The sequence below is a fragment of the Dermacentor variabilis genome, unplaced genomic scaffold (assembly GCF_050947875.1).
Source record: "Dermacentor variabilis isolate Ectoservices unplaced genomic scaffold, ASM5094787v1 scaffold_12, whole genome shotgun sequence".
Taxonomy (NCBI): Eukaryota; Metazoa; Arthropoda; class Arachnida; order Ixodida; family Ixodidae; genus Dermacentor; species Dermacentor variabilis.
In genome coordinates, this window is record NW_027460280.1 from 26,764,566 (window position 1) to 26,784,434 (window position 19,869).

General features: G+C 44.8%; 1 protein-coding gene across 1 annotated transcript in view; it reads right to left on the reverse strand.

The window, feature by feature from the left end:
- Positions 1–19,869, reverse strand: part of Suv3 (Suv3 RNA helicase) — a 66,839-nt gene that overhangs the window by 38,456 nt on the left and 8,514 nt on the right. The window contains exons 7-9 of the mRNA XM_075676708.1: positions 18,455–18,624; positions 9,878–9,929; positions 4,160–4,473 (exon numbers count right to left, since the gene is read on the reverse strand). Coding sequence (XP_075532823.1) covers positions 4,160–4,473; positions 9,878–9,929; positions 18,455–18,624 — 536 coding nt within the window. The remainder of the gene's footprint in view (positions 1–4,159; positions 4,474–9,877; positions 9,930–18,454; positions 18,625–19,869) is intronic.

Below are 19,869 nucleotides of genomic sequence, written 5' to 3' on the forward strand. Positions count from 1 at the left end.
CAGTGGACTGGACATAAACTTGTTTAGAGCCCTTTTCGTACACGGTAAGGAGCGATGGCATGTCCAGATAAACCGGCGTTTGGTCATCATTGCTGATTTGCCCTAGCTGGACGTTCTTGGACTTGTGCAGCGAAATAATGTGGCACTGGAAAGCCACAAGCAGCTCTTCGAAAGATTCGGACAGCTTTTGCAAAATCGAAATTCAGCGGCGTAAGGAAAATCCAGCACGGCACATGTAGTGATAAATCCAGTGCTTGCTCGCTTTGAAGGTGGAGCTTGGTAGCCCTTTTTATGTTGCAAGCTCCTTAGCTTTTGCCTGCATAGGCTCCACGTTCACAGCTAGATGCGCGGCTCACTGTTGGCGTACGAACTCCGTCAAGGCGAGTACGATTTTCGGGAATGTCCCACTCTTCGGGCCACGAAAGCTTCTTCACGTTCCGCTTCATGCGAAAAGGGCTTCCTTCTGTCGACGCCATCCGCGAATGCTTCCCTCGTTGACACCAAACCTTGACGCCGGCTGCACTGTTGCCGATGTCCTGTGTGGCTAAAATAACCTTTCTCTTGAAAGCAAGCGAGTACTGTTTTCGTGGTCCGGACATCTTGGTCCTTCAATGTGGAATAAAAAAGAAGCACTTCACGAAATGTGATTTGTATGGGTGCTACCAAGGTGCGCACTCAACAATGAAGAAACGATGCTGTAGTCACGCAGCAATAACGAAACCAAGCTGTAACCACGCAGCAATAAGGAAGCCAAGCCATAGCCATGCAGTAATAATGAAGTCAAGCCATAGCCACACAGCAATAACGAAACCAAAACTTCTAGCCCAAATTTCTCACTGAAATTTTTGTTTGGGTTAGCACATACAGTCGAACCCGGATATATCGAATTCGACGGGGATCGGAAAATAGTTCGATATAGCGAAAATTCGATATACAGATATAGGCCAAAAAAGCACTCGCGATCATAAAAAATTGTGGCTTACCGATTGGAACAGCCGCGAATCACATAGCATGCGCACACAATATGAAAGCGCTTTATTTCACAGAAAAAAAATCACTAATTTTGGGCTGCTTTTTCCTCTGGGAAATGAAGTTTAAAACACTAGTCTCAATCTTCTTAAGACTGTCCAGGTGAGAGAGCCCAGTGCCTTCCATTTCGCCGCAACAGCGCCGAATCAGGCTGAACGCTGACGCCAGTTCAGTGGCTGTGCACAGACGCGTTTCTTCGGAAACACAGTTGCCCTCGTCGTCGCTGGAATCGCTGTTTTGAACGGCAGCTATTCCGGCCACAATGTCCTCATCAGCAAGGTCGGCTACCGCTTGAACTTCACTGTCAGCGTTAATGAAGTCATCAACAGTAACTTCGGACGGGACGGCGCCGGGAAAATTGGACAAGTCGCGGAACGCATACTCCAAGCACTCATCGTCATCTAAAGCTTCTGGACATTCATCTCCGGCCACTTCAAGGCCTGCCTTGCCAAAACAGTTGGCTACTGTGGCCTGCTTTACGTCACCCCAAGCGCTGGTAATCATCTGGATCACGCCGAGCAGGTCAATATTGAGATCGGTTCCCATGCGGAGGTTTATGAGGAGCCGTTGAATAAGTCGCTTCTGACAGCCTACCTTGAATGCCTTTACGATACCTTGGTCGAGGGGCTGCAGTCTCGCTGTGGCGTTCGGCAGGAGAAACTTTATCGATGTGCTGCAGCTTGCAAGTCGTTTGATGGGCCGAACACTTGTCTACCAGAAGGCAAACTCGGCGGCCCGACTTGCCCAACTCAGCGTCCGAAGCCTGCAGCCATTCAACAAAAAGGTGACGTATCATCCAGGCCTTTCTATTACAGCCGTAGCGGATAGGAAGCTGTTTACAGTTCTTGAAGCAGCGCGGTGACTTGCTCTTACCAATCACGAATGGCCGTAGCTTGCACGAGCCATCCATGTTGGCTGCAAGCAGCACCGACACACACACTTTGCTCATTTTACTGCCGTGGCATGAGGTTCCACGAAAAGCGAGTGTCTTATTCAGCAAAATTTGCCAAAAGAGACCACTTTCGTCTGCATTGAAGACTTCTGCAGGCGAAAACTTCTCAGTGATCTTCGGCCACTCTTCAGAAAGCCACTGCTGCATCTCCTGGCTGCTGACAGCCCCATTTTCACCTGAAATGGCCTTTCCTACAATGCCGTGGCAGTTTTTAAACCGTTGCAGCCATCCAGTGCCCCTCAAAAGTTCTCTTCGCCAAGAGCCGTAGCAAACCATTTGGCCTTTTCAATTAACATCGGGCCATCCACGGGAATATTTTTCGCTTGGATTTCAAGAAACCACGTATAGAGTGCCTTCTCCACTTTGTCAAAAGCAGCAGGGTGCACACGACACGCTCCCGAGCGACTTTCCTCACCTGCTTTAAGCTTGATGTCCTGCTTGTTTTTTAACAACGTACTTAAAGTACTCTGCCAAATGCCGAATGCATCTGCCACGGAGGACTTCTTTTCTCCATTCTCGACACGCTGGATTACTTTAAGCTTTCTTGCAAAGTCCAGATTCTTCCTCTTTCTAATGTCCACGGATGCTATAGCTCACCAGATGACCGCAATCACACACGCTACACACGGCACGTTGAAACAGAGGTACACACAACAATATGAGCGATGCGCAGATGGAGCAGTCCAAGCGAAGCCTGTTCGAGCGGCAGTCAACGGGGCTGCGAAGGAACGACAAAGGGAAAAGAAAGAAGAGAGCGGGGAAAAAGATTGGCGGAATATGCCGTCGAAGGTGCTGTGTTCGTTTTTTGAGTCCTCTCTGGCTCTCTTGTCTCCGCTGGCCCACGAGCGACCGTGCCGACCCCTCACTCTCTCTCTCTCCCTTTTCCCAGGAAGCGTGGCTTGGAAACGTTGCCGCGTCTCCATGCCACGCATTCTCTTTGCTGAGCTGCAATGCCCTTGCCCAATGCACACGCCGGCGGTAGAGGAGGAGCGAGAGCTTGCGCCGGCGGGGCGCAAGAATGGGGGAAAGGTTCTGCGTCTCCGTCGCTAGGCGACGGCCGCGCATGCGCAGAGGAGGAGCCTGCTGACTGACTCTGCGGAAACGTTTTCCCCTGAGAACCGGACACGAATGTCTTTGGGAAAAGCGCACCTTCCAGGGGCGCGGCACGGCGCGGCGTTCGATATATCGAATGTCCGACGAAAATGGAATTCGATATACTACGCAATTGTCCTATACTATTACACAGTATTTTCAAGGGGGTAATCTATGTGTTCGATATAGCCAGTAATTCGAAATATGCGGGTTCGATATATCTGGGTTCGACTGTAGTATAAGGCAAAAATTTGGGACGCTAATAATAGGGAAAAACACTTCATATTATACACGGGTTTTTACGGTACTGCCTTTCAGAATCAATATCTTGGTTTGACAGTATCGGCAAAAACAGTGCTGTTTTTCAAATTTGTCGGCAATAACTATTTACGCCAGTGCGAGATGTGTTTGTGAATTTGTTAGGAGAAGCACACTTGCAGGGGTGTGGTGCGGCGCAGTGTTCGATATATCAAATGTTACGGCGAACGGGAGTTCTATGTACACATAAGAGATCGGTATAGTGTTGCATGGGATTTTTAGAAGAATTTACAACTGTTCAATATAGACAATAATTCGATATATCCAAGTTTGATACATCTGGGATTGACTGTAATCACCTAAATACTGAAATCATTCATTGTGAGGTACTGTTTTAGCTTGAAAACCTTTCCAGGGCAGGCCATAAATAAGCATTTACAACGGCAGATGAGTGTATGACACTTTCCCTGTCACCTAAGTGCCACCAAGACAGATGCAGACGCGATTGAGGTCACCATTAGGGTCAAGCATGTGCATACTGACCAGTCAAGTTTGATTTACCTGGTGAAGGTCAATTTCAGAATTGAAATAATGCAAGCTTGGTCCTATAGAAATGTATGGCCACTGGCCGGGACCTTCAGTCGGAATAGACTTAAATGAAAAATTGAATTAGACAGAGTCGACTTAAAAAAAGTACACTGTATATCATTACTTACATTCATAAGTTTTACTGCACCAACCTTTTGACCGACACTATAGTCGGATGAATGCTTAGAGAGGTACTGACCACTACAGTTGCAAATCTATTGACTTCCTGTGAAGCAGTACCTGAGATGTAGAGATAGTGTCCATCTGTCGTTCGCCACGCTCATTTATCGTTGGCTTAACGAGGGAGTAGAAGATGACACGGCCAATGCTGAGGTTGAGACCCATACCGATGGCATCGGTTGCCACAAGCACCTTGCATGGATGATCAGGGTCATTGAATTTTTGCGCCTGGGCCAGCTTGGTGCCAGGTGGCAGACCCCCGTAGATGACTGCGCACTCCAGGCCCTGCCGTTCAATTTGTAGGCTCACTTGGTAGATGTCACTCTTGTTGAAGCACACAACACAGTCACCTGGTTGTATCTTTTCTAAGCTTTCTGCAACAAGACAGAGGAAACATTGTGAAGTCTCATGCTACACACTCTAACTTGGACAGTGATAGCTAGAGAAAATAACTTGTGCATACACTTTGTGAACTATGTCGCATTCATTAGAGAAGTCATTGTGATCTACAGGCAAAGTGCTAAATACTCTAGAGAAGGAAAACAACTTTAGTGCAGCCACCTCCAAGCTGTACAATTTTCTAACTTGATGTACTGCTATAACTTCAATTTTAGAAAAATTAGTAGCACTTGTATAGTAAGCACTTATTGAGTTTTACATCTCAAAGCTACAACTGGGCTACTGACGAGTAATAATGCACACCTCCACATTAAAGAGGCCTTGCAAAACTTTCGAACATGTAATGTGTTCAGTCACCAGACAATGCTATCCTGAAGATACTCGCCAAAGATTACTCCTGTAGAGGGAGCATTATGCCTATAACTTCAATCAAGAGACTACCTGTTGGCTCCTGTACCTTTCTTAAATTCCCACCACTTCGTGCACATATTCCTATGCACTTATAAACATAATGGCCAGCAACCAGATAACAGATAACTACATAAGTTTGGCTTCTGTTAAGTCGTACTTGGTGGGACCAAGAGAACTGATCAAACTACCTGCCAGGCTGAACTTTAAAAAAAATAGAAATAAAAGAGAGAACAAGCATCTGAACACACCGCTACTTCATTCGGCAGTACTTAACAGATTTTAATGCAGCCTGAATTTACCGCACACCCAGCTTTTATGGGTTCACACAGTTAAACCTCAATATAACGAACTTCAATATAACGAAATTCTCGATATAATGAAGTCTTCAAGTTTTCATATCCTCTTGTCCATAGAACATCATGTATTTAAAGCTCAATTTAAAAAAATTAAATTATTGGGTTTTACGTGCCGAAACCACTTTCTGATTATGAGGCACGCTGTAGTGGAGGACTCCGGAAATTTTGACCACCGGGGGTTCTTTAACGTGCACCTAAATCTAAGTACATGGGTGTTTTCACATTTCGCCTCCATCGAAATGCGAACGCCGCGGCTGGGATTCGATCCCGCGACCTCGTGCTCAGCTAGAAGCTCAATATAACGAAGTGTGTTTGTATGCGATTTCAATATAACAAACTTTCGCTTCCGCAGCAAAGGAATGTTGAGACAATAAATGGAAACTTCCGCAGATGCAGATGGTCAAATGATTGAATTACAAGCGGCTGCTTGCAAACGCACCGCTCAAATCGCATGTGGCGCAACAAGAGCGACCGCCGAATTGGAGACGCATCATGTTCCGTATCAAGTCCAAGTGCGATAAGATCCTATTGCGCCCCATGCACTTTGTGCTTGAGATGCAAGTCAAAGTGTGCAAGGGTGAAAAAGAAAGATGGTGGCTTCACGAGTGCCACCTTCCCTCACTCTAAAAACAGTTGCACCCTTTGGGGTGTATATTTGCCACAGAACAATAATCGTCATCTGGCTTGCCCGCATTTCCTTTCTTTAACGCTGTGAGCCTGGTATTTCCAAGTTAGGAACAGCATGCGCGTTATCAGCATGACAGAGAATTCCCGATAGGAAAGTGATGAGCACAGCGTTTTCAAGAAAGTAAACGCAAGCAAGACAGATGACGATTATTGTTCCGTAGAAAATGTACACCCCAAAGGGCGCAACTGTTTTTAGAGTGCTGTGGGAGCAAAGGGAAGAGGAGAGCTAGCATGCGCGAGGGGTGGGGAAGGGGGCTTAAGCAGGGGCGCGTCGCGAATTCTGATGCGCGTCTCGGCCGTGGCTGCACATGGCTGTAAACGCGGCTGCGCGCATTCGCAGCCACACACCCTGCTTTAAGAGGTAATCTGCCATATGTGCAAAGTGTGGCCGCATCGAGACGGCGTGGCGTCCTGCAAGCCACTTTCCCGCGCGTTTAGTGTTGGCGGTTGCGTATTCTCGAGTTTCGGTGACTCGTTGGAGCGATACGCAGACGAAGCATTCGCTCCCCGCTGCCGGTGCTTTTCGTAATAGCATTGTCCCAGTGCGGGTGACGCTATCAGCCGCAGGGGCAGAGTACACGCAAAAGTGTGGCTGGCTTCGCTTAATTGTACTGCCATGTGAAGATATCGTCGACATGTCATAAAACCGTATCATTCGTCACAGACTCACAACTTCATAAAATGAATTGTTTTCCCACTGAAATTTCCTTTTTTCGATTGCCCGATAATTTGGAAAATTCTGCGGCCCCTATCCATGTAAGAAAAATAGATTGGTGACCGTACTTATTTGCATAAAAGGTCGAGTTTCAAGACAACAAAATTTCAACATAATGAAGCAAATTGCCAATTTTACCTACTTCATTATATCGAGGTTTAACTGTATAAGAAAACAATGAGCACTCAAATCTAACGCACATCTTATCTTATAATGCAAAATGTGTACCATGCCTTCAATTCTGGCAATCAGAAATAAGATGAATCCTACAGAGTTTATGTTTAGAGAATGGAAATTTATTTACACGTAATATCTGTCATCACCAATCTCAGACAGCTTTTTATTGTATCGCCCTCCCTGAGGTCCATCATATTTGATATTATACATTTCACTCTGCTACATTCACAAACGAGTTGGTGCCCCATGTCTATGATAACTACTTGGTCAGTCCACGTGATGCATGTACATCTCTGAAGTGCCAGAAACACACGACACAACTCTGTTGCCGCTAGCTTAGCATGTAAAATAACTTAGCTTCTGAGCGACATAAAGTAATTGAAGTTTGAAAGTGGAATGTCGTCATTACTATCCTATGCGAAAGCTTGTTCTGTCGCCATCTTGTGATGACAATGGCGATGATGGTGGCTCTGACAGTAAATTGGGGCCAACTCCACGAACATGGTTTTGGTTACATATCTGATTTAATGCAGAGGTAATGCTCAGAAAAAAGATTAGCGTTAGAACTGCCTAAATATGGTAATCATTCATTGCGATCTGCCCTTATAGCTTCAAAATGTGCAGAAGGCAGTTTCAAAATAAGCATTTTTGGCAGGACACAACTTTGAAGCATTCACTGTCCCTTAGCACCACCATAGTGACGAGAATACTATACCACTAGTGTGCTGAGCGCTGGAACCGAAGTGGCATCAAGTGCAACCGCCTGCTGCCAGCCGTCGCACGGTCTCGTACTTCAGTACACTAAACAGATATTCTTCTCACTGCACACTTAAGAACTACATGGCCTAGCGCAAAGTGTGGCTTCAGTTCTCATTTCTTCATATAATTACGTTATTATTCAATAAAAACACTAATCTATGTTTTCTTTGCACCAGCGAATGATTGTACATTTTGTTGACATGATACTGTGGGTGGCCTCCAGAAGGCATTTCTTATGGGGACTGCGCCAACCGTGCGATCTAGGCCATTTCTGGCAGTGCCTGGAGACCACACGATTGCAAAACCAAACGGGGGAAAAAGAAAAAAAAAGACACCCAACAAACTAGACCCGCCCCCCCAGTGTGCAGTAAACGCCATCATCATCATCAGCAGCAGCAGCCTATTTTATGTCCACTGCAGGACGAAGGCCTCTCCCTGCAATCTCCAATTATCCCTGTCCTGCGCCAACCGATTTCAAGTAGCGTCTGCGAATTTCTTAATTTCATCACCCCACCTAGTCCTCTGCCGTCCTCGACTGCGTTTCCCTTCTCGTGGTATCCATTCTGTAACCCTAGTGGTCCAACGGTTATCTAAACGGCGCATTACATGACCTGCCCAGGTCCATTTTTTCCTCTTGATGTCAATTAGAATGTCGCCTATACCCATTTGCTCTTTGATCCAAACCGCTCTCTTTCTGTCTCTTAACGTTATGCCTAGCAATCTTCGTTCCATTGCTATTTGCGTAGTCCTTAACTTGTTCTCAAGCTTCTTTGTCAGTCTCCAAGTTTCTGTCCCATATATTAGTACTGGTAGAATGTACCTTTCTTTTAAGCTTCCAGTCAGGATTTGATAATGTCTGCCATATATGCTCCAACCCATTTTTATTCTTCTGTAAATTTCCATGTCATGATCAGGGTCGCCTGTGAGTAATTGACCTATGTAAACATATTCCTTCACAGACTCTAGAAGCTGACTGGCGATCCTGAACTCTTGTTCCCTTGCAAGGCTACTGATCATTATCCTTGTTTTCTGCATATTAATCTTCAGCCCTTCTCTTACACTCTTTCTGTTAAGGTCCTCGATCATTTGTTGTAACTCGTCCCCAATGTTGCTGAACAGTACAATGTCATCTGAACAGGACACGCTGAACAGGACACTGTCATGTCTTGCAAGGCCCTTCTAACTTCATCGCTAGTTATAGAAGGAGCCTCTGTAACCTGTTCATTACTACTTCGAATGTAGGTACCGTGGCTGCTTTGTGTATTGTACAGGTCAGTATTGAATTCTTCCGCTGCTTTTACTATACCTTTGAAATTGCTGATGATATTACGCTGCTTATCTTTCAGTGCATACATCTTGGCTTGTCCTATGTCAAGTTTGCTTCTCACTGATTTCACGCTGCATCCATATTTTACTGCTTCCTCAGTCTTTCTGACGTTATAATTGCGAATATCCCTTATTTTTTCCTTGTTGATTAGTTTTGACAATTCCGCAAATTCTATCTGATCTCTTCAGTTGGACACTTTCATTCTTTATTGTTTCTTTTTTAGGTCCTTCGTTGCTTGGGAGAGCTTAACTATTGGCTGCCTTGGTGCGTTACCTCCCACTTCAACTGCTGCTTCTGAGGCCAGCCTAGTTACAGTTTCAATTCATTACCTCTATGTCATCTTCATCTTGCTGTTCTAAGGCTGCATATTTGTTTGCAAGTACCAGCCTGAATTTGTTTGCTTTTACCCTTACTGCATCTAGGTTGGCCTGTTTCTTTTTGACCAATTTTATCGTGCATGAGAGGAAGGTTCACACACTCAACACGCTGAGCATTTATGCTCTCTCATGTGCCTGCCTAGCCTCCACAGGCTCTTGCAGAGCTTCGGAGCCCTACATAATGGCGGAATTTTCTTCATTATTCTGTTTATGCTAAGTAACGCATCAACACACTCAGCCATAATAGTTCTGCACACCAGTTCCCACATTGCAGCCACATGGCAACGTTGGCGAGCAACAAAAAACAAGAAAGCATGGCTTCGCTTCTAGAAAAAAAAAAGGATAGGCTGGATATTTGAAACGTGCATGGCTGTTAAGGCACTCTTTAAAGATCACACTGCGTCCTCGACTCTGGCATCTATAGTATCCCAGATATCACTTTCAGATGTCACCAGTTAATTGCTTTTACCCCAAGGGTTTGCATACAGTTGATTTTTCCTTAAAGTCAAGTCAAAGGCAATTACAAATCACAAGGTATATTCTAAACACATACACTTAACAAATACTTACCAAGTGCTCTGTTTTCAATTGTTAGCTGTGTCAAGCGTTTGTACTTCCGAACCTACAAAGAGAGAGCATAATGAATTGTTCTGATTGATTTGTGGGAGTTTAACGCCCCACAACAATGCTGAGGCTATGAGGTATGCCATATTGGGGGGGGGGGGGGGGGCTCTGGATCATTTTTAACCTGCGGTTCTTTATATGCCCCTATCACAATGCAGCTGGGCACTGAACCCACAACCTCGTGCTCAGCAGTATAAAGCCATAGCCACTGAGCCACCGTAGCAGATGAATGTGGTATAATAAATAAAATACAGAACATAACCCAACTGAGAAACACATCACAATGACGTGGAATGTCTTTATCATTATTCTACAAGTTTAACACCTTCAGCAATAAAAAGGTAGGTCCCTTTAACTGCCGGCAAGATTCTTGTACATTAAGAATGCTGAATGTAGCATAATTTATTCATTCCCACTGTGAAAGCCAAACAAAATCAGTAAAATGCCTATAAAAAATAGTAAGGCTATGCTCAGGCCCATTCTGTTTTAAATTTCCAAACAGGCTCTACAGCAGTTTTTGATCCTGGTAAATAAACTTTGCTAGTCGCTAGACAATGCTGTTACAAACACTAGCAGAAAATATTCTTGCGCATGCAGGAGGGTGTCTTCAATTTTCCTCGAAAGACTGCCTGACTTCTACTACAATTGTTCAAAAACCCTATCACTTCTGTGCTATGTATAAAAGTATATTACTATACAACCGAATGACCAGTGCTTAATTTCTTTAAGATGTGATTTAGAACTTATGAGTGCCTCCAGCTAGAGCGAAGACCTAAATTGTCCTCAGAAATGGTATTCAGCCAAACTTCACTTTATGAGAATTGACAGGGAACTTCAGAACAACTGTTATATATGAAACAGCTAATATGTCATTTAAAGAGGAGCGTGGCAATGAAAATATTTTTTTTTATTTATGGAAATATATTGATGAAATTTGGCATGCAGGTGTGATTTGTTCAAAAAAAAATTACATTATGGGGTTTTACGTGCCAAAACCACTTTCTGATTATGAGGCGCGCCGTAGTGGAGGACTCCGGAAATTTTGACCACCTGAGGTTCTTTAACGTGCGCCTAAATCTAAGCACACGGGTGTTTTCGCATTTCGCCCCCATCGAAATGCGGCCGCCGTGGCCGGGATTCAAACCTGCGACCTCGTGCTCAGCAGCCCAACACCATAGCCACTGAGCAACCACAGCGGGTGCGTGATTTGTTATGCTGATATCATAACTGAAATCAGTTTTGTGCTATCTACAGTAGTTTTCGAGTTCCAACACTTGACAGCCTCAACTGGTCATCCATAAATTAATTAATTAGTTGAGTAATTAATTACAGATAAGTTCGGCAAAATTGTCACATCAGCATGTTCACAAAGGCCCATTCTGTGTAATAAAGCTAACTTTTTTTTATTTTTTAAATGCCAAAATGAGCATAATTTGTTTAAACTTTCTTATGCATATTGTCTTACAAATGACTCTTGCAAAAAGCCCATTATAAATTTTTTTTATGAAGTGCAGATAAAAATAGACTGCTTTATTGCACTCATCAATGTTTTAGGATCTAAGTGCAAAAGACAATGATTTTGTGTTCATTCGTTGTGAAATGGCACTGGGATGACTGAAAGCAACTGCACAAAAAATGAAAGCAGAGAAAACGGAGCTCAAAGTTTGATTTGTTGCAAACACATAAACCTTTACTTTGAGCACCTAAAGCCCGCCTAGAATGTAGTCCTTTGCTTGTGAGGACATATTTTCATTACATTTTGATGCAGTTTTTCACTTCCTTGCAGCAGTTTCGTGCACCTTAGTTGTCTTTTTGATGTGTCATGCATCCATGCGTCATGCAGGGGTACGTGACAATGCATTCAAAAAGTCCGCTCTTGTCTCCTCATTGCACAACCTCTTCATTAGTGAGAGTTGGAGCTGAAATCCGCAGCTGAGATTTGATGCAAAAACTCCTGCTATGGCCGATGTCACGTTGCCGTCACGACCACACACGGACGCGTCGTCACCACAGCACATGGTCACGTTGTCACTACAGCTCACGGTCACGTCGTCAGCACCACACGTGGACGCGCTTGCTTGATCACCCACATGCGGCAGTGTTAGGAATGGCCTGCCGAGGTGGCAAAATGCAAGTTTTTGCAGCCAGCTGCAGCTGCGAACGTGGCGAGCTTCCCCAATAATACCATGGAAACCTTCAACACCCGCCGCGGTGACTCGTTTCGTAGGAACCAGCGAAGACAGCGCTAACCAACCATGAACTTACTTCAGAGAACTGCGGACTATGGCGGCGTCAATACACCGGGCGCCTCATTCAGGGATGCCTTGCGGTGCCTTTTCATGGGCCATTGAAGATGCCAGACAATGGGCAGCAGCGGAGGACACTGTGCGAGGTCCGCTCTGGAATTTAGAGGCGCCGGCTGGGGTCGGGCGTGACCACCTGGCTACGGGGACGCAGGACAATGGGCACCACGACGACTGCGCTGCAAAGGTCGTCTGCCTTTGGAGGGGGCACTGAAACCTGTGTGTGTGTGTAAACCATCCCGCATAGAGGCGGCTTGTTTACGATGACGTCGAACGTTTTGCCTCACCTAGGGATCTAGGGAACACGAAGTGGATATAACCAGCTGTTGTCGGCTGCTAGGGTGTGCTCATTGTCGTGCTCTGTGCTCGTCACTGTACTCGTGAGCTGTGCGCTCGTTTGCTGTATGCTTCATCTTGCAGGCTCCATTTGGGAGTCACGCTAGACTGTGTAAATGTATCTCTTGTTTAAAATGTAAATACTGTAAATAAACCCTGTTCACCTAGTTCCTCCCAAGTTCCTCTCTACGACCTTCAACCCTTACAAATGGTGGCAGCGGCGAGATCGTCCGACAACTCCTACAACTGGTAACAGTGGTGGGATCATCTGACGACTCTAATAGCAGTCGTGCTTCGTTCACAAGGTCAGCGGCATCCACTTCTACGAGTAGTTTTCTTACTCTGTTCCATGCCTTTCGTGGTCTCCCATATGCATGGACCGTTTGGAACTTGTTTCTTTTGGGGCTCATCACAGAACATTCGCGTTAAGCTGCCACGAACGTCAATCACATTGATCAGAATGCGCAGTTCACTGCTATGCAAATGTGCGCGGGAGTGGTTCGTCAACAATTTAAATCTACAACAGCCAATAGGAGCGCGCCTTGTGCACCACGTGACTACTGCGCCCAATCGCAACGCCACTTTTGCCTTTTTTTCGCTCGCGTTTGCTGGTTAATTTTTCGGTGGAGAAAAATTGTTGGTGATCTTGAGCTCCGATTTATCCTCTTTAAGATGATACCAAGATGGCAGTGCTGCATCAACGAGTAGCCGAGCAATCCGCAGAATGACAGCGCCTTCCGAAGCCCAATTTCTTCGCAATTTTTTATATCAGCACTCTAGGAAAGTGCTGTTTTCTTGATTTCTACCATGTATTTTGTCATAATAGTTCACCACGCAGTAAATAAAGGTCCATGGATAGTGAAAAAAATGAAGTGGAAAATACAAAATTTTGACAATTTGACGACTTCAATTGCCACGTCCCTACTTAATGATCACTACTAAATGAAATGTCACAGTCAATCTTCTTTATAATGAACTTTAATATAACAATATTCTCGATATAACAAATTACTTAACTGTTCATGACTTCTTGTTCATAAAACACCATGTATTTATTACACACAATTTAAATGTAGCGTAATTTCACTGCTGCCACAAAAGAATACCGTTGCAAATATGGAAACTTCTGCGGACACAGATGGTAAAATGTTTGAATTACAAGTTGATGCTTGTAAATGTCCCTTTCAAACTGCACACCGTGCGACCAAGAGCGACCAGCAGTGTCAGGTTCCATATAAAGTCCAAGTGCAAGAAGATCCTATCGCGTCCTATGCGCTGTATGTTTTGGGTGCGAGTGAAAGCATGCGAGGATGAGCCGGGAAGGATGGCAGCTTGATGAGCGCAGCATTCTCGTGTGAGCAATAGCAAAGGGAGGAGGCGAGTGAGCTTCTGGCAACACGAACAAGTGAGAGGAGGGTGGGGGGTGGCAGGTTGGTGTGCACCTCATTTTTCAGCGCTGTACACATACGCAGCCTGTGCACCTTGTTTTAGAGGTAATCTGCCACTCATGCAATTAGCAGGTGTGCTGAGGTGGCATAGCATCATGTGCGCCATCTTCCTGCGCATTTAGTACTGGAGCTTGCGTAATCTCGAGTTTTGGAGATGTGTTGAAGCGAGAGGCAGACAAAGCATTCGCTCCTCACTGCCGGCGATTTTGAGGACAGTGTCGTCCCACTGCGGGCGACACTGTCACAGACGCGAAAGCATGGCTGGCTTCGCCTAATTCGTACCATCGATGTGCAGATATCGTCAACCCGGCATGAAACCGTAAACTAAATGTTTTCATCGTTAAAATTTACTTGTTTGATTTCACAATTACTCACAAAATTTTGCAGCCCCTTCTACGTAAGACAAATCGATTGTCAACTGTACTTATTAGCATAAAAGGTTGAATTTCAACTACGAAATTTCGACAAAGCAAAGCAAATTGCAGATTTTGTCAACTTTGTTATATTGAGGTTTAACTGCATAACGAAGTCTCAGATGTAACAAAGTATTGGTCATGCTTTAAGCATTTTATTGGTAATCCCGAAATCGAAAACGCGGGATCTGACTTGGCATCGGTTATATCTAAGCAAATTTTTTTATGCACACGCACTAAAATATATATTCTGTTAGCAAAAATGTGAAATACAGTCACTGCATAATTCTTCAGAGGCACAATTTTTTGGACCTGTACAATTCCTGTGGCACTGCCACCTACCCCTAGCACCAATATATACATCATGCGCAAAACGCCAACAATGCCGCCTGTTACCAAGGCTGCGAAACATAGACGGGCTCGGGTGGGCACCGCTCCCGTCAGGGCTATGTGTGCTGTCATGTTTGCGTCCTTGATTGTGATTTAACACTTCTGTAAGCCTTCAGGGATGTCTTGAAACAACTGTTGCGTAGTTGGGTGCTTTAACATGTACAAGAAACTCCCCAGGCACACACTTAGTTTCCGGTGCTGCTTATGGAGCAAGAGCGACGGCGGCGATGGATTGTGGCTGCTCAACGGAGAAGATAAGCAATCATGCTTTGTTTACTGCAGTTTTAGAGCGATTACGTTTAGTTTTTTTTTTTTTTGCTTGATGTCACTGCGCCTTTAGTGAACGCTACCGCGTTTAAACTTATACTATTAGATTATGGGTTTCTACGTGCCAAAACCACGATCTAATTATGAGGTATGCTGTAGTGGGGGACTCTGGAAATTTGGGCTACCTGGGGTTCTTTAATGTGCACCTAAATTTAAGTACACGGGTGTTTTCGCATTTCGCCCCCATCAAAATGCAGCCGCCGTGACCGGGATTCAATCCCGCGACCTCGTGCTTAGCAGCCCAACAGCATAGCCACTAAGCAACCATGGTGGGTCGTTTAAACTTGGTCGTCTTGTCTACAGTCCCAAAGATACAATAAACATTAGGTTGTTGTTACTGATGAGACGTGAAAGAAAAATGAGAAAAGCTAAGCCAGAGAATGCGGAGCGAAGCTGTGAAGCGCTCATTGCATTTAGATGCTTTGAACAAAGGGCTCCGTGTTATATATCAGGTAACAGTGCCTTCATAAAATCATCATGCAATCACCCATGCATTGCACGGAATCGGCTGTTGCTCTACCTATCGATGGCACTGGAATTCGGCCAGCGGCGTAGAACGTTCGGTCTAGGCTCGCCTCGGCTATCTGCATGTTGTCTGTAAAACCTGGTGTCTGTGAGCATTAAAGGCTTATGACAGGGCATCCAAGCTCATCTTGAATGCCTCTTAATATCACTTTGTGGTAGTGGGAAATGCCTGAACTTCGAAGCCCTGATGTCTGCAACTAGTGCATACTCACTTTACCTCAGCTATGTCATGCGCTGTGGTCAATCCTAAAACATTCATGCTTTTTTTCTTTTTCTGCTTTCTTTTCTTGTTAGTGGTGCTAGAGAGTGCTTGCTCTCTTTTTCTTTTTTTGCATGAAATGGGTCAATATATGTTCATGTTGCTTCCCTGTATTTGTCTCTGCTTTGAAGATGATTTCAATTCAGCACGTGGTTTACTAGTAAAAATGGTGGTGACACTAGAAAATAAGATAAAATGTAGAAGCGATACGCTTGTGACTAACCAGGGAGGCAAATTTTCAGCTATGGCGTCTTCTGATATTTCACTCGCGCGCTCCTGTGAAATCATTGAAACGCTCTGCTTGTTTAACGATAGAACACGTGAAATCCATGCTGTGCAGACAGTAGTAAGACGCAAGTATATAAAAACAATCAACCCTTTTATTGCTGGAGTCCTATATGTGCTATCTTTCTCAAGCTCATTGTGCTGGTTTGTATGCTTTACCATCACTGGCTTCTCATGTGGCTGCACCTGTACAAACCATTCACAGGCACAATGGCGCTCCCTCAACCTACAATAAAAATACACGGCATGTAAAACAAGCACGTGTGTGCATAAAGAACTTTGGTTCACGGGCCAACAAATGAAGCCATTAGCTGCCGGGGCGTTATAATGAAAGCGGCATACTGGCGATGAGCTCCACTTCGTAGGCAAGCTTGTTGATGCTCATCTAATCTGCGGCAAACACTTGGCGCGTAAGGAGACAATGTCGTCCCAGGCAGCCACGAAGTCTGACACATGTTCACTATTGTATAGTGCGATTTACTTGCACACACTGACACCGCAGAAGCAACTACCAGGGACGCACACAAGCGGCAAATAGCACGCACACACTTCAGTCATGCCTGCAGTGGAAGCAGGCGTCTCTGACATGAGGCCCACCTGCGGTTTCAACGGCTGCTGCTACACGGCTTTCAGTGGCACCCCTATAGGCGTTGCACATGGTGTATAATAGCAATAACAATAAATTTTGGACACCGCACAGTGTTTCAGCATGAACCATGCATGCGATGCCGCAAACATGGCAGCCATTAGCAATGTTGCTGCCATGTCAACCTGGCACGAAACTGCAACTTTGCTTGCCGACTCCCGAGAAGCAGCACTGGTTAGGCCTAGCGGCTTAAGTAGCGTGGCTGCTGGAGTGGCTGGTGTCAAGGTGCCACCAATACATCAAGGCACTGCCAATATCAAGCTCGCTGCCAAAATGTTCACGTTCGTAGACCTAATTGGCTATCGAGAGTGAGATCAGACGCACGGACTGACGTGGTTGCGGAGTACAGTTCCACATGCAATCCATCCATGTCCGAAAAGTCTGCTAGTGGCACGCACATTTTGGCCAGTGGCTTGACTTGGTTGGACTGCAGTAGCCACAGTCAGCAAGCCAACGTCCCGATCTCCCGTGCGATAACGCCAACCGCACAGTTGCATATTTGAAGTGGTGTAGAGCATATGTAATTTATTGTTGTTCCCATGCCTTGTATCAGCACGGCAAGATGTCGAAGCATTATCAAAATCTGCAGGAGACACTTTGATAGCACGTCGGAGGCACAACGCTTGCATTTCTTTCACATAGTGGCTGCACTTTTGTAGCGATGCCTTTCCAATGCTATTCATTTTTGCCCTTCATCAGTGGTCAGAGCAACACTCCACTGCATTTTCAATGGGATCAACCAGCCATTAACACAGTGGATGATAAAAAATATCACAGAATTAAGCGGAAGGCATTGCTACAAATCTGCGGCCTTGAGTGTTTTATTCCTTCCCGTCAATATCTGTGTGTATGCTTATAGCAAACATGGGATATAACGAAGGTAGTTTCATGTTCCATGCAACTTCGTTATAATGAGGTTCCACTGTATACGCAGAAAAGCTAAAGTGACACTTAAGGACCACTGCAAAAAGATACAAAAGGCAGACACAAAACACCTTTCTAGTACTGCATGTAGAACTGAAATAGGTGTAGTCTTTGAGTGAAATAGTTAATGAATGGTGGCTGCTCCTCCAGTTTTCACCTTTCATCCTCAAACGAAAAGCCTCGATGATCCTATGCCTCAAAAACCCTCTTTCTTGTGACAGACAGTCACATCCTCAAAGTCTGGCTTCCAGTCACCGTCTTGGCAGCTGCAATGGCAAGAGTAGCTGCGATATCCCTAGAAAGGCATTTTCATATTATTCATTGTATGTAAGGCATTTGTAATTTTAAAAATAAGCTCTGCTTGAAATCTACGCTTATTTGTTCCTTTTCTCTGTGTCCTACCAGTTGCACAATTTGTAGTAATCAACATTTATTGAGACTTTGAAGAGTCTAAGCAGTTCATCTTCATTTAAACCATTATTTTTGTCCTCATTATCACTAGTCCTCTCTCTTCCTCTTTTTCACTCCCATTGTCATTTTCCAATATTGAGTAGCTGGCCAGAACGTCAATTGAAGCCAGTCTCTCAGCTTTTCTATCATAATAAAATGTCTCTCTCTGTACCTAGTTGGGCACATGCACCAAGGCGCGCCCAGCCACAGCGGTTACCTCCAGGTCTTCTCCGAGCGAGGCCAGCAGGTTGCGCACAAGCCCTACAGCAGCTGCTTCACCACACAGGTGAAGCTCCTTGGCTGCCAGCCCCAGGAGAGCACGAGTCCAGGCCCATCCTCGCTGGGGGTCGCGCATCATCTGGATCTCATCAATCACAGCCACATCATCTGCAAGAAACCAGCGTAATCCTCATTTTTCAAAGCACTTCTGCTCATAGTGGCTCTGGGAAGTGTTGCAAAAACACTTGAATATTTACTGCCTGCTCTACGTGTGAAGGAACACATTCACTCCATCTTGTTAGGTTCTTTTCCTTCAAATCCATTCTTTTCTCATCGTGCAAAATGCCAGGTCACCAATCGTGGCGCGAAAGGCAGCACTGCAGTGCCTGAGCCAATAAAAACATGCAAAACGAGTGAAAAAGGAATGAATATAAAATATGCCCCTTATAAGAGACAGAGACTTTTAGCTTGTCTGTAAATTTTTTACAATTATAGAATACTCATACACCAGAGTAGCTGGCAGCAGCAGTACTAGTAATGACATCGTGCAATGTTTTGCTCAACCATGTGTTAGATACTTATCATATTGCATGGGAATCATTGCACAAGAATACTGCTGATCTCATACGAAATAATTGCAGGAAACAGCAAGTATGTGTAAAGAACAGATTATAATAAATAGCAACAGCATAGCATAAGATTCTGGTACAAAAATTGGAGTACAGTAAAACCATAATACATGGATATAACAAATGATCAAAGTCAATCTCAATTTTGTAGCCATGCTTTATTTCAATAGAGTATTCTCCTGCTACAATGAAACCAAAAATTCAGAATCCGAGGTATCGGCCATAGCAAAGCAAATTTTTGTTTGCACATGACTCAAAATGTGCATTTCGGCAGCAAACCGACAAATAAAGTTGCCGGCCTACTTTTCAGACAACTGATCTTTAGAACTTTTCTGCAGTATTCTCACCTACACTTAGAACCGATGTATATGATGGAAACCAAAATTTTGAGTGCTACATGGTGTGTGGCCCAATTTCTTGGACATCTGCAAACAAGCAATGCTGCAAACAGGGTGGCTGCAAATAAAGTTGCCGCCACAGTGACTTGGCACTAAACCATGACTTTGGTTGCCAACTCCCGATGAAGCGGCAGTGGTTACGACTAGAAAAGGTCTACCCACCTCCCTGTCTGGTTGTGACAAAAACTCAACAGTGGGCAGCGAAGTGGCTGGAGTCAAGCCATTATGGGAAGCTTCCCGTCAATATGTTTGTATTCATAGATCTCATCAGCGATTGAGCGCGAGATCACATGCACAGGCTAGAGTGACAGACATAGTAGCAGAGTTCAGGTCTGCATGCATGCACTAGTCCAAAAAATCAGTCGGCAACTGTACTCAGCTGGAGT